This window comes from Ostrea edulis, chromosome 8 (assembly GCF_947568905.1).
Source record: "Ostrea edulis chromosome 8, xbOstEdul1.1, whole genome shotgun sequence".
Lineage (NCBI taxonomy): Eukaryota > Metazoa > Mollusca > Bivalvia > Ostreida > Ostreidae > Ostrea > Ostrea edulis.
The window spans coordinates 19,950,447-19,969,910 of NC_079171.1; the positions used below are offsets into that span (position 1 = coordinate 19,950,447).

General features: G+C 33.9%; 1 protein-coding gene across 1 annotated transcript in view; it reads left to right on the forward strand.

Moving 5' to 3' along the window:
• The first annotated feature begins 10,131 nt into the window (after positions 1–10,131).
• The window catches only part of LOC125662687 (uncharacterized), a 31,841-nt gene continuing 22,508 nt past the window's right edge, over positions 10,132–19,464 (forward strand). Inside the window, exons 1-3 of the mRNA XM_048894992.2 lie at positions 10,132–10,346; positions 12,771–12,814; positions 18,727–19,407. Coding sequence (XP_048750949.2) covers positions 10,282–10,346; positions 12,771–12,814; positions 18,727–19,407 — 790 coding nt within the window. The 5' untranslated portion in view covers positions 10,132–10,281. The remainder of the gene's footprint in view (positions 10,347–12,770; positions 12,815–18,726; positions 19,408–19,464) is intronic.

Here is a 19,464-nt window from a genome sequence, read left to right on the forward strand (position 1 = left end):
TCAGACAGCATTCATGCATAACGACAGGTTGTATAATAAAATCATTATTATAATAATAACGATCATATAGTTTACGAATGCTGACTTTAAACGAGACTGTTAAAACCCCTGTAACATTACTTTACTTGTCAGTAGCTTTTCTAGATCTAGAAATTGATCATATGTTCTCGCGTATCGATCAATTGAGAAAAAATAAACACCATCTGCAGATGATAATCCAATATTGTTACATAAATATGGGGAGCTGTCGATGGAGAAGTTGAAATCCTCCCATTTGTAATAAAGTTGAATTTTCTGCTTGCTCTTAACACCCATGTTCAATGAAAATATACAAAAATGACGCATATATATGGAAGACTTTGTGGTATCCTTTATTTGGAGTTCACGTAGATACATGGAATCAACATGTGAATGAGAATGAACGTTATTAATAGCCGTCGTCAATATATCTAGATATTAAGTTAAACGTCACTAGAAGAGGTTTTTCTTCTCATGTAGAAGATTTTGAATAAACTCTGCCCCATAATAATATGAAAACAGGTCAGCTGATAAAGGAGCACAGTTAGTGCCCATGACATTCCAATAGACTGATTGTATATCTCCAAAGACCACGTAGATATTGTCAATGAGGACCTCTTTTGATATCAACTTCACAGTACTTGTGTGCAGAATCAGAGTAGTGTTGAACAAAGTTGAACAAAGTAACCTTTTGATTGACAGATCACTAGATATGAATATTTCCTTTTTACATTTTTATTAAAAAAAGCAGCCTTTTAAATTGTCAAATAATCTATTCTTTAATTTTTGTGAGGAATGGTCGTGTAAAAACTCATACGTTTTATACATTTACTAAAAGCTCTTTGGATTTTTTTTTATTTACACCACTTCTCGGATATGTCAAACAATACTGGAAATAGTCTGATCTTCTTTAAAGCGATTAATATTTCTGTGAGAAGCAAAGATGGATTAATATATTAACATTTACTGGATCCTGCCATGCATTTCTGTTAATAATGATATTGTGAAGCTTAGGAGTCCAATATAGGCACTGTAACTCATTCAATTCGTTCCATTGTCTGGGACATTAAATGTGCTGATGTATGAATTTGAAGAATTTCTTCTTTATAGGGGAACTTGGAATTTAAGTAGAATTGCCAAATGTGGAATTAAAAATCCAAGTTCGTTTAAAATACGGTTGTAATAACGAGCCTTACAAAAACAATATTGTTACAATCTTTTTCACATGTAACCTATCGATTTCTTTCATCCCTTCTGGCTTACTAAACACAGAAAGATAGATGGTACACACTTTTGTTTTAATGTATCTTTTACGAGCTTTTGATACTCCTCTAACAAGATGCCAAATTATCTCATTTCATATCTAGCCTAGTCTGACATAATCTTCGACAGGATTCATAATAGAGATGAAGTTATGTCGCCAATATAACAGTTTTCAGACATATCTATTTTAACAAGGGCAGACAACTCTAAATTTTATAAATTTCCAAAACAGGTTACCATAATAAACATCTACACCAAATTGATTTCCATAATTTCGCAAATTATCGCTTTCTTTCTGATTTACTGTCACGGGAATGGACGACTGCAAACGCCCAACTCGTGGCCGTCATTCGATGGATATCTCAATTTTAGGTATGAATTAAACAAAAGATGACAACAATTTGAAAAATATTCAGAATTGATATCGTGAATAAGAAGGGGACGACAACACTTAAACTTCAGAACTAATTTACACCAAGTGAAATTCGAAAGAGCTTGGGGCCCTATTTATGCCCAGTTTTCACCTAATGTTGTCCAATGGTGGATAAATCTAATTAATGCTAGAACATTGCACGCATATATAATGTTTTGGCACTTTCGTTGATTGTTTATATCATGCGTCACAAATTGCATCGTAACACTTGAATTTTGTCAATTCAATTATAAAAGTACAATGATTAGTACAGTTTTTATATGCTTTAAATTGTAACACATTCAAACAAGTCGAAATTCGAAATTTTGAAATTTGTAGCTGTTTTTAGAATTATTATCTTTTGTAAATTTTTGGTCTACTTGTTTTGATGTGCTCTCAGACAGTCTAGAAACCGCAGGAAATTACCCGATTAAAAAAGGGACGTCATTGGGAGAAATCTGATCATCTATCGATTAAATAAATTACAAGTAAAGGCAAATCTAAAAATGACCTGAAGATGAGGAATATTTTTGAGTTAATGGATAGTTGATGGTTCCAACTTAATTTTTTATTTGAACTTAACAACTGCATAATTTTTTTTAGGAATGACTTTCAACATTATATATGTAATGCTATTTTTTTTAAAAATCTGTGAAAGAATACCCAGCCCTAATTTTGGCTAGATATTCTGAGGTCCATGGACTACACCTCAGGGTATAATTTACATTAAGGAGGATTTATTATTACAATTTCGTGTAATGGTATTTTTGTGAGATACCGTACTAGTATCCTAGCCTGATTTCACGATTTGATCAAATATGTTAAAAGCCTGATGTCTTATAATTATGATAGATGTACATATTATGAAATGTGAAGATAATAAACAGTGATCAATCTAATAAATTCTATAAAGAGCACAAAATTAAGAACAGGGCAAACGCGGACCCCTGGAAACATCAGAAGAATCCCCTGATGATCAGCTATACCCGCCGTGAGCTCTTTGTTTTGATCAGGTAAACGGAATAATCCGTAGTCAAAATTAGTATATGTAAAGAACAGCCTAACAATTGGTATAAAACACGCCAGACAACACCTTATGACAGATTAAATCAAAGATGCCAGATTGTGGTTAATTTCTAAAATATAAATACAGCCAAAAATTTTCATTACCTCTTTGTTTGAAGTGTATGTAGAAAAGGATGTGTATACCGAACCCGATTGCCAAGGCCGAGCTCGAGCAAAATGCCAATAGCAGTTTTCCTCATAAGATAAAGGCATCTATATTGTATTTATATAGATGATTGGACGAATTTGGCTCCACTTTTTTGGCTATATTTAGCTCTAAAACTTCATAGTTATTTCGGATTTCAAACATTTCGGTTGAGCATCACTGAAGAGACATTATTTGTCGAAATGCGCATCTGGTGCATCAAAATTGGTACCGTATAAGTTTTACATTATGACTGACCCCTGGGTCGAGGCCTCTGCTGGTGGACTGTTAGTCCCCGAGGGTCTCTACAGCCCAGTAGCTAAGTAATTCGTTACTAGCTTGAAAATACGGATGTATATTTAATTGCTGTTATGAAATTTAGAAATTCATTTCAAAATTAAAGATTATCTCCCTCATGCATAGCTCTTATCCTTGGACGAATTGGCTCCACTTTTTTGGCTATATTTAGCTCTAAAACTTCATAGTTATTTCGGATTTCAAACATTTCGGTTGAACATCACTGAAGAGACATTATTTGTCGAAATGCGCATCTGGTGCATCAAAATTGGTACCGTATAAGTTTTACATGCTACTATAATAAGATCATAATAACGACCACAGAATATGCAAAATGTTGACTTTAAACAACACTGTTGAAAGCTCTATAGCCTGAACGTATTTAATAGTAGTCAGTCTCGGTTTAGGAATTGATTAGACGCAGATCATGCTCTTGCATATTGAGTCTGTTGAGAGATATAAACAAAACGTGCAGGTGGTAATGGAACATTACTACATAAATATGGAAAGTTGATGATAGAGAAACTGAAGCCGGAATTTGACCTGTTAGTTTACCATTAAAACACCCCAATATGAAACAGAAATGAAATATTCTGGTGCCATTACAACTGGTGCCTGTAGTTTAATTAGATTCATGGTTTTATATTCATTCTTTAAGTTGATAGATACCATGGTCAGGTTATAATATTCACTGCAGTTTCAATTTCACAGGTTTAGCGCACAGTGTAAAGAGCAAAAATTAAAATATTGTGGCAATGAGATTGTATGCATATACAGAATCCTTTTTCCTTGACCCTGGAGGTAATTATTTTCTCTTTATAAATTTCATCATACATTGTATACATATATCACTATTTTACGCGGTGAGTGTTATGTACTATGGAATTTCCATGTGAAAATAGTCGTACGTAAAGAATAGAGATGTTTCCAGCCTACACATACATCAAAATTAAATCATCTGACGTAAAACATTAAGTTTTTGATACAATCCAGACTCATAGTGGTTTGGATGATAAATTTGCACTGAATTCCGCATGGAACCCGCTAACAAGAGGACAGAAACTGTTGTAACAGCGTATAAAATGTCAGTAGTTACTTGTCAGCCTGATAAATCGCGCGACCTCACAGTGCTGAGAATGACAAATTCCTGGACAGTAGCATACCAAGACGTTGTTTACAATCACAGACATTGGTGTTTTCAAGCGACATGATTTATGAAACCAAAACACATATAACCGGCCGCATGGAGTCCGAAACTATGTAATTAGCGAACGGTAACTCAGAGACTTTTGGTGGTTACTTTTTACAATGATGGCTGTACGGAAGTCAGTGGTAAATAAGGATTCCTAGTGCAGGAATATTTCACGTAATATTCAGGCATTAATTCAAAATGACCAGCTACTCGTGGAGAACAAGGAAGCCATGTGTTATAACGTTCACCCGAGTCACCGTATTCCACAAACAAAGCACGTTACGGCCGAGAAAATTGACAATATTTTCAGTATGGTATTTTGTGTTTATCCACAGGAACCGGTAATTGTGCCTCTAATAATAACCGTACGGGTCTGTACCATACCACCCCTAAATAGATACACAAGGAATGAAACGAAATTTGTACTAAAAACCTCGATTCAAAATAGCTCTAAAGCTGTGCTTTTGTCATCACCCACCACAAAGTTCTTTCTGATCCAGTAGTTTATACCATTGATCCACATAAAAAAATATTCTTCATCGAAGCGTACAACTCACAGTATTCGATAGTTTTTTGCGACCACTTTTTGGCTCATTTTCTTGTTTGTCCTGGTGGTCATGTAACTATGCAGCATTTATAAATGAATACCGGTAGATAGACTCCTTAAGTCGTTTTTATTAAGAACACTAAAACCTTGGTTTTTTTCAGATTCATTATTAGCTGACCTGTTTCTATACTCATATGAAGCAGAATTTATTTTAAAAATCTTTTACGTGAGAAGAGAAAATCTCTTGCTGTCGCCTTCAATTCGACATTTAGATATATCGACGACGTTTTGTCTATTAACAATAATAACTTTCATTCATATATCGATTCGATATATCCCGGTGAGCTCGAAATAAAAGACACCACAGAGTCGTCCATTTCTGCTTCATACTTAGATATTTTATTGAAAGTAGACATTAAAGGCAAACTGACAACTCAACTGTATGACAAACGGGATGATTTCAGCTTCTCCATCGTCAACTTCCCATATTTATGTAGCAATATTCCATTATCACCTGCATATGGTGTTTATATCTCTCAACTGATTCGATACGCAAGAGCTTGTTCTGCGTATAGTCAGTTTTTAAATCGAGGCAAGCTACTGACAAACAAGTTGATGGTACAGGATTTCAACAGTCTCGTGTCAGCATTTCGCAAATTCCATGGTCGTTACAACGATCTAGTTCGTCAATACAACCTATCATTGGGTCAAATGCTGTCTGACGTGTTTCATACCGATTGTTAGGCCGTTCTTGGCACACTGATTTTGATTACGGATAACTCTGTTTACCTGATCAGGATATAGGGCTCACGGCGGGAGTGACCGGTCGACAGGGGATGCTTACTCCTCTTAGGCACCTGAACCCACCTGTGGTGTGTCCAGGGGTCCGTGTTTGCCCGACTATCTATTTTGTATTGCTTATAGGAGTTATGAGATTGATCACTGTTCGTTACCTTCGCCTTTCATTCATCATACAAGACATTTTAAAAAAATAAAATATCTTTACAATTGTTTATTGAACTGTTAAGTTCTAATCTATATAGAAAGGTCGCATCATCAGGCTCCTGTGAAACGAACATTTGTGCATGCTCAAGTTGACCTTTTCCCATAGCATCCGCTTTATCCTCTCTTATATATTTTCTGCGTGGGCCTCAGGGTCACAATAAAATGCTTTCTTTGTTGTTTTATCGGGTGATGAAGGTAGCATCCTTGCAGAAAACATTCATAACCAACGTTAGCGGTTTCCTGAAGAAAAAAAATTCTACCTTTATCACCCCATAAAACACCTAAGAAAGCATTTTATTGTTCATAATTCTATTTTCATGTATTTTTGAAAAATAAAAACTAGATTTAAGTGCCATGATATCACTTCGTTGACCCATTCCTTACTTTCAATGGAAATACACCATATGACCTTGACGACGCTCAATATACGGTAATGATTTCGTGGTGGTATTAAAAACCAAGATCGAACTAGTTTGCAACAAACATCCATTCATTGTCACAGGTGAAACAATGTCAATTTTAAAAGAATAATACGAGAAAAGATTTAGTGAATGCAAATATAAATATGACCAAATCTGAAAACTTGTATGGAAATGACATAATATTTGATATACCGTATAAGTTTTACATTACGACCCTTGGGTCGAGGCCTCTGCTGGTGGACTGTTAGTCCCCGAGGGTCTCTACCGCCCAGTAGCTAAGTACTTCGTTATTAGCTTGAAAATACGGATGTATATTTACTTGCTGCGATAAAATTTAGAAAATCATTTCAAAATTAAGGATTATCTCCCTCATGCATAGCTCTTATCCTTAGACGAATTTGGTTCCAATCTTTGGCACTCTGTTTTTCTTATTTGCTCTTAGAAGTTTATTGTTATTTCGGATTTCCAAAATCTGGGCTTGAGCATCACTGAAGAGACATTATTTGTCGAAATGCGAATCTGGTGCATCAAAATTGGTACCGTATAAGTTTTACATTACGACCCGTGGGTCGAGGCCTCTGCTGGTGGACTGTTAGTCCCCGAGGGTTTCTACAGCCAAGTAGCTAAGTACTTCGTTACTAGCTTGAAAATACGGATGTATATTTACTTGCTGTGATAAAATTTAGAAATTCATTTCAAAATTAAGGATTGTCTTCCTCATGCATAGCTCTGATCCTTAGACGAATTTGGTTCCAGTCTTTGGCACTCTGTTTTTCCTTTTAATTTTTTCAAGTTTATTGTTATTTCGGATTTCCAAAATTTGGGCTTGAGCATCACTGAAGAGACACTATTTGTCGAAATGCGCATCTGGTGCATCATAATTGATACCGTATAAGTTTTACACATAGTGAAGTCAGAGGTTTACATTATCATCTGCAAATGGTGCTTGTATATTTCAACTGATTCGATACACAAGAGCTTGTTCTGCGTATGATCAATTTTTAAATCGAGGCAGGCTCGACTAATGTATAATCAGGTATTATATGTTACCTGATAAAATGTTGAATTTATGAGGTAACAAGTTAATGGTACAGGAGTTTCACCATTGTGTTTGAAGTCAGCATTTTGCAAATTCAATGGTTGTTATAATTATCTAGTTTGACCTATCTTTGGGGTCAAATGCTGTCTGACGTATTTCAAACCAATTGTTAAGCCGTTCTTGGCACACTGATTTGACTACGGATTACTCTGTTTACCTGATCAAGATCACAATTTAAGGCTCACGGCGGGTGTGACCGGTCGACACGGGATATTTACTCCTCCCAGACACTTGATCCTATCTCTGATATATCCAGGGGTCCGTGTTTGCCCAACTCTCTATTTTGTATTCCTTATAGGAATTATGAGATTGATCGCTGTTCCTTATCTTCACCTTTCATTTCATCCGGGGTTTTTTCCAATGTAATATCAGTAGACTTAGATAAAATTAGATATTTTCACATTCACTAACCGCTTTCAAATCCTGCATACATAAAATGAACCTAAAGATCTTTTCCAATTGGTAATTTTGTGGCGGTTATTGCGTGTGAATTTAATTATTTCTATAAACAATGAGTCCGAAAATAAAATTGCAACGTTATCATTTGAACGTTTTACATAATGATATATTTTCGTTGTAAACGAACGCAGAACAGCTGGTGTTTTGAGCGATGAGAACTTATCTTAAAGAGTGAAGGCCCCAAGGTGGGGTATTGGCTGAAATATGCCGCATTTCAATACTTCATAAAACTCAATAGGCTAAAAAGTAACGAAGTTTGTGTGGAAACTTCCGTGTACATGTTGCAAACCACGACCCGGGACCAAGACGGGGCACGCTGGGGAGTTTAAACCCTCCTCACTAGCCACGCTTAAATAACTGAGTCCGGGAGTACCTACCTCAAACCGTGTCTGTATGATAAACGAATCCTCGATTTTCATGAATATTTATGAAGTGACACAATCATTAATTGACCAATCACATTTCCGATGACGGATTTTAATATTTTAATGCCTAAACCCACAGTTAAACCATGTAGCGTTTGCTTACAAACAATAACAAACAAAAACGTTTACAGATCATTGTTTAGAAGTAAGTTAAGGATATAGCTACAATGTGAAATAAAATCCGCCTATACAACAGAGGCTATGCTTGTAAATTCTGTATAAATAATTAAAACGTATTTTTGATTGTCGGTTATACTCAATCGGCAATCCTCGGATTATTCCACTACGAACCTCGCGATGATCTCGGAGTGTTTTTTTTTTAATTCCAAATTAAAATTAAACCATTAATGGAAGCTTCCCGATTGGTTGATAGATGAATATTCATGAAGTCGAGGGCTTTCAGGGCTATGACGTAGTGTGAACGGTGAATATAGGCGTGGTTTGCGACTATAGTTTATTAAATAAAGAGAAGAATATGTCGACATCAGCGTGATGAAAATACATTATAAAACTGAAAAAAAAATAAATGACAAAATGTAATAAGTGTAGAAGTTTGAAATAAAACCCGACTACTTTATAAATATATATGAATTAATTGTGAGTATCAGGGAAATAATTCTACATGAATATAGACATACAAAGAGAAAATACCTGAGTACTGACCTTGACATATTTAAGAATATAGATATTCGATTAGTTTTCCATGTATGTTTAGTTCCTTTGCTATGAAAAAATTATGAGAGATGTCTAGTCCCTTTACTATGGAAATGTGTCATTGATATTTTACTTTCTGCAGCAGCCATTTTTGAATGTACATGTAGTTCACCACTGTTGAGAGGTATATAGTGGGGTTTTTGTACTTTGATATTGGATGCTACTTCAGCGATTGGATTTTTCAATAGGTGCTTTTGTATGTACACTACTCTTCTTAATTGTCCTTTATTTATTTAATAAATGATTGTTTTTACCTTTGATAAGAGTTTGGCTTATTTGGGGACAGGCTGACATAAAATCGATTATTTTTTTTAGAAAACTTGAACTTTATCAGTATCAAATACATGTACACTGTAGATCAACGAATCTATTTTCGAACTTACCCAGTGAATAAAATTCCTACACACCATTTATTTCTATAATGCACAAATTTTAATTAATCAAAAGGTTTGCAAAAAAACTATGACGTTACATGAAGATAAAATTACCGTAACATTTTTCAAGACGTACTTGATTACAATTTGTCAAAATTCTAAATATGTATCGTAATTTCAAGTTTTTTAAAACAAAATTCTATTGGTTTTAATTCAGCGTTCATGAATATTTTTACTCTTAAGAACATAGCATCCTCGCGTAGTGTAGATTCAAGATTAATCAAACAATGACCCTGGGGATAGGATGGAGTCCCAAATAAGCTTTGATATCTAATGAGAATTTGCATAGTTGCGTATTGGTATCATTGATCTCATTTTGCTTTAATACGCAAGGTAACATACGTGATCAAACGTGTAAATTCTTGGAAGTTTTTGAAGATTATCAAAGGAGCAAATACAAATCGTGTTTATTTCCGCCTTCATTTGCATACACACGGCGGACCAAACCTCGCTATTTACAGGTCCTGTCGTTAATCAACAACTGCTGTAATTTGAATATTATGACAGCAAAAGTCGCCCTTTTTATGGGCAGCAATACACAGCACTATGATACGTGGATAACTTAATTAATTATTAATAAATCATAAAAAGGAATGAAAATAAACCATAGCACCAGATTAGTCACGTGATGAAATCCTGCCATGTGATTCGTGTTCTAACTTACAAATCGTGTTGACAAAAAAGAATTGACATGATTGTATCGATGAGCGTTGGTTTAGCATGATAATGAGGGACGGGAACTAGATATGGGGGTCTGGACTCGCAGCAGTATTCTTATCTCAGCATGTGGAAGAACCAGTTGACTGTTATCTTGTTTATCTTGGCTACCACCGCTCTCACTCAATCCAGGTAGGGTGTTCTTTATATCTATAACCTTATCATATTTCTGAGAGAGAAAAAAAGAAAAAAAAAAAAAAAAAAAAAAAGAAAGAAAACAAAAAATGAGGATAATAAACACATATGATATTACTGAAAAATTTCCAAATCAAAAGAAGCATTGCTATTAATTCTTAATTCAGTATGTACATTAATTATGCACTTCTAAATGATTTAGCAGCACGTGTGAGTGATTGAATTTCGTATTCCCGATCTTGATAGACATTGTTTAGATGAGACATTGGTGACAATATGATACATATAATTAAATTCTGTTTCCTGTGACTGGCATGTTTTCACTATAACTTTTATTGACAGATAATTATTGATACAGTAAACCGAGAAAATGTGTATATACATATATGATTTACAATGCGGTCATCTCTATGTAGTTCATGTCTAAGGGCCGCTAAATAGTAAAAGTAACCTTCTCTGCGCAAATAAAACAATAAGCAATAATTACTTGTTACATGTACATGAATTTTAATGAACATTTCTAAATAGATAAATAGAGGGCGTGACCTACTACATACAAGAGATTGATTATTGTCACGTGACCTACCACATACAAGAGATTGATTATTGTCACGTGACCTACCACATACACGTGATTGATTATTGTCACATTACTGATCTTAAATATATTTTAAGGTCAATGTTTTACAGACTCCGATATAAATCATTGCGTTATTGTAGCACGGTTTTAGCTCTTAGAAACCCACTTTTCACAAGATAACATGCGTGTATATACATGCGTGAATGAAAAAAAAAATCTAACCGGTTTCAACTTTTACTTGAAGTACTTTCATATTTAAGTATGAATTAGGTCAATGAATTCAAAAATTGTAACAACAATAAAAAATAAAGAAGATAAAAAAAAGAGAGAAAGAAAAGAAAGATAAAACGAAGATGAAGTGTACACACTTTTAGCGACTTACTGGAAATAATGTCACCTCAGGTTTTAAGGTGAAACAAATGTTTTAAAGAACACGGGGTTGCACTGACTCTTCATGGACTCTCATTGTTTGTCTCTATAATATTCATAATTAATGATGTATGAATTTGGCATTTTCATTTTTGGTACTATAGTGGTTTCCTTGTAAGTTGACTAAAAATGAAAGTTTTTTGTTTTTTTTTAATTTCCATTGGCTCTCTTGATTTGAGAGATGAAAATAAGTCTAATAAAAGATTTATATTTCGAAAATGAACCCAAGATATTTTATAATATATGCTTGTATCACTGCAAACCGACAGATCTGATAACTATAACGTGTAGATTGACTAGTGTAACAACTATTAATGGCGTCCCCATCAAATTAACATCCACTGACTGTCACAGAGGTCCTTAGTTTTATTTATTTCAAAACCCGTAATCAATCATTTGAAAACTATTATCAACCACCTGTCTAGTGATCTCACTCAGCCGAACACACTTCTAAAACAAGATAGGACGAAATTATAAGTCATATTACAGAAGCGCGTCTGAAAACGTTGACTGTTGGCCGCCGTCTTTGAATTGTCCGTTTACCTTGACCTTCTGACCTTAACATTTAAATTGTCTGTTCATGCTATAATAACCTTAGCTGCTGGCTTTACTCTTTAATTTGTCTGTTCATCCCGTGATAACCTTGACTGATGGACTTAACATTGCGACTGTGTTCATTCTCGGACAGCTTTTAAGTTGGCTGTTGAGAATCAATGTTCTGATGCTTAGGTGGTTGAGGCTCATTATGTACAATTTCTCATTGGGTAAATTCAGTTAGTACATGTAGCTGGTTCCCCGGCCTAATTTAGACTGAATAGCGATACCTGCAGACCATTTTCCTTGTTACTGAATTCGAAAACGCAAGTACGCAGTATCCATTTTTAGCACTACATCGTGATAACGAAATAGTTTGCCAGTACAACCTATCATTGGGTCAAATTCTGTCTGACGTGTTTCATGCCGATTGTCAGGCCGTTCTTGGCACACTGATTGTGATTACGGATATCTCCGTTTACCCGATCAAGATATAGGGTTCACGATGGGTGTGATCGGTGTGACTCCTCCTAGGCACATGATCCCACCTCTGGTGTGTCCAGGAGTCTGTGTTTGCCCAACTCTCTGTTGTATATTGCTTATAGGAGTTATGAGATTGATCACTGTTCGTTATCTTCGCCTTTCATGTAAACAATCCATGGCCCATGTTTGTAACGCTCTCTGACCATTTGGTTCAGAAAATAAAAAGCTCCCCTAACAGAAAGACTGGAGTTAAATACTATAACACATTAACAAATTTTGACATACCATATCGCGACACAATTTTGATATCAAGGATCGTCTCCTAAACACAATTTTAGATGTAAATGAATACGCTGAGACTTTTCATAGTTAGTATTTTATGTTCTGCTTTGTAGAAATGATACCCGCTGTGACTGGAACAGTCCTCCTTTACATGAAGGTAAGACACTGTTATTGTCGTTATCTGAAATATAACAATGTTATTGTCGGTATCTGAAATATAACAATGTTATTGTCGGTATCTAGAATATAACAATGTTATTGTCGGTATCTAGAATATAACAATGTTATTGTCGGTATCTGAAATATAACAATGTTATTGTCATTATCTGAAATATAACAATGTTATTGTCGGTATCTAGAATATAACAATGTTATTGTCGGTATCTGAAATATAACAATGTTATTGTCGGTATCTAGAATATAACAATGTTATTGTCGGTATCTGAAATATAACAATGTTATTGTCGGTATCTGAAATATAACAATGTTATTGTCGGTATCTAGAATATAACAATGTTATTGTCGGTATCTGAAATATAACAATGTTATTGTCGGTATCTAGAATATAACAATGTTATTGTCGGTATCTGAAATATAACAATGTTATTGTCGGTATCTAGAATATAACAATGTTATTGTCGGTATCTGAAATATAACAATGTTATTGTCGGTATCTGAAATATAACAATGTTATTGTCGGTATCTGAAATATAACAATGTTATTGTCATTATCTGAAATATAACAATGTTATTGTCGGTATCTAGAATATAACAATGTTATTGTCGGTATCTGAAATATAACAATGTTATTGTCGGTATCTAGAATATAACAATGTTATTGTCGGTATCTGAAATATAACAATGTTATTGTCGGTATCTGAAATATAACAATGTTATTGTCGGCATCTGGAATATAACAATGTTATTGTCGGTATCTGAAATATAACAATGTTATTGTCAGTATCTGAAATATAACAATGTTATTGTCGATATCTGAAATATAACAATGTTATTGTCGGTATCTGAAATATAACAATGTTATTGTCAGTATCTGAAATATAACAATGTTATTGTCGGTATCTAGAATATAACAATGTTATTGTCGGTATCTGAAATATAACAATGTTATTGTCGGTATCTGAAATATAACAATGTTATTGTCGGTATCTGAAATATAACAATGTTATTGTCAGTATCTGAAATATAACAATGTTATTGTCGGTATCTAAAATATAACAATGTTATTGTCGGTATCTGGAATATAACAATGCTATTGTCGGTATCTGAAATATAACAATGTTATTGTCGGTATCTAGAATATAACAATGTTATTGTCGGTGTCTGAAATATAACAATGTTATTGTCGGTATCTGGAATATTTATAGGTTATAGACTTTGTATGCGAGGTCCGTCCGCGACAAAAAAAAAAAAACGAGGTCGTCATATTTTCCAATACAAAGTCTATAACCTTTTTAATATCTACTTTCAATTTCATTTAGAAACTAACAATAATTTCATTTTTAACAATTTCTTTATTGGTTTAACTGAGTAAACGATAAAAAACACAAAAGATTTAAAAATTAAAGGCATAGTAATTTGTGAGTGTGATAAAAGCAACGACTTGTGTATTGATTGTGACGTAATGTTTGCGGGCCGGAATGTTTGCGGGCTGGAATGTTTGCGGGCATAATATCGTGTGATATATGCCCGCAAACTTTTAAAGAAAAAAGAAGAGATGAAATTGAAAGTATATAATAAAACAATGTTATTGTCGGTATCTGAAATATAACAAAGTTATTGTCGGTATCTGAAATATAACAATGTTATTGTCGGTATCTGAAATATAACAATGTTATTGTCGGTATCTAGAATATAACAATGTTACTGTCATTATCTGAAATATAACAATGTTATTGTCGGTATTTAGAATATAACAATCTTATTATCAGTATCTGAAATATAGCAATGTTATTGTCGGTATCTGAAATATAACAATGTTATTGTCGGTATCTAGAAAAATATAACAATGTTTTTGTCATTATCTGAAATATAACAATGTTACTGTCATTATCTGAAATATAACAATGTTATTGTCGGTATCTGAAATATAACAATGTTATTGTCGGTATCTGAAATATAACAATGTTACTGTCGGTATCTGAAATATAACAATGTTATTGTCGGTATCTGAAATATAACAATGTTATTGTCGGTATCTAGAATATAACAGTGTTATTGTCATTATCTGAAATATAACAATGTTACTGTCATTATCTGAAATATAACAATGTTATTGTCGGTATCTAGAATATAACAATGTTGTTGTCGGTATTTAGAATGTAACAATCTTATTGTCAGTATCTGAAATATAACAATGTTATTGTCGGTATCTAGAATATAACAATGTTATTGTCGGTATCTAGAATATAACAATGTTATTGTCGGTATCTAGAAAAATATAACAATGTTATTGTCGGTATCTGTTTCGTACACATTAAAATTTGGCACACTAAGAAACAGGACTTTGGAAGGTGAGAGACTAATGATACATACATGTACAAAGGTCACTGCCGCCCTCGCAGGTAACACCTGTTCTGTGAAGCGCTCTCCTTTTTTTATTTTAGGTTTACCTTCATGAATAAAATCTCGTACAATCAATTATTTTTATTAAACAGGAAATTAAAAAAAAAACAAAAAAACTTGGATGACAATATCTGATACTGATTTTAAAAATGTCCCCAGGGGATGACAATCTAAAGCTCAAACAGGTTGTAGGGTTTGTTCCCCATTCCTGGCTAACCGTTTTAAAGCAGTAGACTGTTAGGAGAAAACAAATCGGGGGGCGGGGGGATGTGAAATAGCGAAACTCTATAAGGAAAACACATTCTTACCATCCTACACAGAAACGAAATTCCCGAAGATTTTCCTTATTTTGAAGTGCTAGCGTATAAGTGACGAACGAAATAGATTAATTAAAATCTATTAAGGGGTGATATTTTATTCCTGTTGTTCAGCCGAAAAGATAAAAATGGAACCAAACTCTTTTTTCAATTATACCTCACTGCATAGAGTTTGAAGAAATTGGTGATCGTACGGGATCAAAATTGTTTGGACGGTCTGAATGTTGAAACAGGTGTCTAAAATAAGAGTTTTCATTCATAACAAGCTCATGATTATAATACATGTTTCACAAATGCGAAGGGAACCCCTGACTCTGCTAAGTTTATCATCTTCTTCCTTAATTTAGTTAAATTTATGTAAATTAATGTGAAAAAAATCATGGTTTAATTGTCAAATCAATTAATCCTTGTCCCTGGCGATATACATCAACCAATTACTTGCCTGTTTACCACAAGACGATGGTGACAAATTAAGCAGAAACCTGTAACGTTGTCTCACTCTCCCGGGCAGCCTGTGTTGTGGACTGGTAAATAGTATTGATATCATCCAATCAGGATTAACCATTTACGTATCTGTATGCTGGACGTCATGCCTGAAGTTTCAACCTACAATACATTAAACAAAATAGAAGTCTAATGCAGCACTGAGAGTAACGGACTGTAATGTCACGTAATGCTAATGTTCACGGTGTAGATGTGGCGGTGTTTGTCTCCAGCTTTGTAAAGTACCTTTATTTATTCAGTGATTTAAGATTACGCAATTTGCCAAAATTTTAATTCTTGCTAAATAATACTTATCACAAACTTTCGCTTTCATTTGAATGCAAAAGATCTAATACTGATCAAACTTCCGAGTGACATAGATTTCTAAAGTAACTGCTAGCGACGATTCCTTGAAGGTCATTGACATGTCAGATGAATTTACGATAGAATTTTATATGAATGTTTGTACAGGCATTTCAACTATTCATCTATTCATTATATGTTATGGTGCTTTTTCTGAAGAAACCATTCAAGCTTGTATCATCCACAGATTCTCATAAAACTTTCCTTACACCTGTAGCATTAGGTACAATGATATTTAAAGAATACCACTATAGAAAATCGTCAACATTATCCGTGGATAAATTGTCTGCCATTGTATCAGCGTGAAGTTTCACACCGTACAGTTTTCAGTACTTTCAATATGACCTGTTTATCATGCCTTGAGAATTACAAAAATGTACACCACTCGTACATGTGTACATGTACGTATTTCTATAAATATATTCCAAAATTAACTAGGGTTTAATTTATCATAGAGACACGATTTCGATAAAGGAATAATTTATATATTCATCAATGTAAATTACATGACATCAATAAATGTCAATGAAGGCTGACATCTGCTTTAGATTTATCAACATTTACAACTTCTTCCAAGAAATGTTATCTACAGTAATCTATTACAGAAGCACGTATTCCGAGTCAAGTCTATAGCCCCCCCCCCCCTCTCTCTCTCCCAGTAAAAATTCACAGTGTCCGGTCCATGCATATTGAAATTAAAAATAAAAGGCAACACAAATGTAAAAATTTACCGCTTTCATTAATATCTTCAGATGTTTAACAAAACAATTAGATAATAACACATTTTATTGTTTGTAAAACGACTGAAGATGTTAATGAAAGCGTTAACGTTTTTCTTTCGTGATACTTTTTATATATATTTATTGATAAAACTTTTTCGTTTGTACTGAGGAAGGCAGGAGTCGTCCCTGGGACTATCTCTCTCTATATCTATTTATCTATCTATTATGAAAGGTTATTTCCAATACCACAAGTCAATTAAACACATTAAATACTGAATGTAAATATTAAAGGAATTGCGCAATGCACATTTTTCTTTCCTGGTGTAAAGGTAATAACTATGACGTCACTAATGACACATTCGATCTATGGCAGACATTGCATGTTTCTGTATCAAGGTCTTGCTTCAGGAAATACATGTACTACAACGAAAACATTGCAACTAAAAATAAAATACCTCGCTCCATTTTTAAACAAATACCATAAAACACTTGTTCAAACTAAATACGGAATATTCATATCAAAACTATGAAACGGAAAAGTACATACAGTGTATATATGTAAATGTACCGTAAAATTTGAAACTTACGATGTATACATGTAGTCGGCATTTAACCTCTCTAATTTTTATCTAAGTTATTTCTAAACATTTAACTTCTCTAATTTTTATCTAAGTTATTTCTAAACATTTAACCTCTCTAATTTTTATCTAAGTTATTTTTAAACATTTAACTTCTCTAATTTTTATCTAAGTTATTTCTAAACATTCAACCTCTCTAATTTTTATCTAAGTTATTTCTAAACATTTAACTTCTCTAATTTTTATCTAAGTTATTTCTAAACATTTAACTTCTCTAATTTTTATCTAAGTTATTTCTAAACATTTAACCTCTCTAATTTTTATCTAAGTTATTTCTAAACATTTAACTTCTCTAATTTTTATCTAAGTTATTTCTAAACATTTGATATTTGTACATGTATAGTAAGACGGTAACCATTACTGTGGAAACTCATAAAAGTTTCACAAAGATTAGAAAACTATGAAAATTTGAAGACCGAAAGTTAGAAAAGACCTATGCATCGATAAATATATCACTGCAATTAATAAAAAGCAAGACAAAAGTCATCGTAACCTATGCATTTCTATCAAGGCGTATCATAGGCTACTTTGACAAAATACTTAGGCCGTACTTCCTGTTCTATCTATTGCGAATTTTCTCTATCAACAAATTGTGTGGACATCATCTCCATCATGGCATGTTAGAACGACAGTTCTACATCATGATCTTTTTGGCCGATTGCTGACGTGTTTTAACTGAAGGCAATGGTGTTCAAACTATCTCCGCTCCAAAAAATGATACTCATTGATGTTTTTAAAATATAAATTTAGGTCATTTTTGCTGTGTTCAATGGAACTTTATTTATCATGAAATAAAAGACTAACTCCTAATTGCTACATGTAAACATTATATATGAAAGTTTTGATTTAATTCAAGAGTATGACAAATAACTGAAAGTTGGGCCCCAGGTCCTTTTAAATCTTTCGCTATCAAAAAACTGTATATTTTCTTAATCATGCCATTGTTTTAATCTGACATTTTAGAATGCCCCGTCAGTCAACAAGAGCTGGACTACATGGCGGATCACTTAGTTGTGCAGGTTAACAGTGTAGACAACCTAAAAGATGACGGGAAAACTCACAAGATACAAATCCGCCTCCATAACAACGGAACGCGAGTTATTCGGAGGAAGGGGTGGGAATTGTTCTTTCATAGCTTCTTCATGGTAGAGCCCGACCATCTGCCAAAAGAAGAAGTATATATTGATGATGACTTCAAAGTCGGATATAAACACGTGACCGGAAGTCTGTTCTCTATGGTTCCTGCAGAGGGATTTAAGGATATTTTACCCAATAAAACCCGAACTATAGAACACAAAGCTAAATATTGGGCTGTGTCAAAATCTGACTTTTTACCTAATTGGTATATCGCGGCTCCGACCTTGCAGCCGCGACTCATCAAGTCCACAAACAGCAGTTCGTTCACTGGGGATATAGTGTCTGCCAAACAATGGAAAAGGTTTAAATATGACAGTTACAATCCGTATACCTCCCAGGATAGATATGAACGCTTTTACACACCTCACAGGTACACCAACGGCCCCTCTGTAATCCCTACTCCCAAGAATTTCTTTGAGTCCCGATCTTTTGGCCGCTTTACAGTAGACGACACATGGACGATCGGCGCCGACAAAGGAGCGCGAGCATCGGCAAAACTTCTCTCTGGTACGTCCAACAATGATAACACCTGTCTTTGAAGATTAGCTGTTGGCTATTTTTATA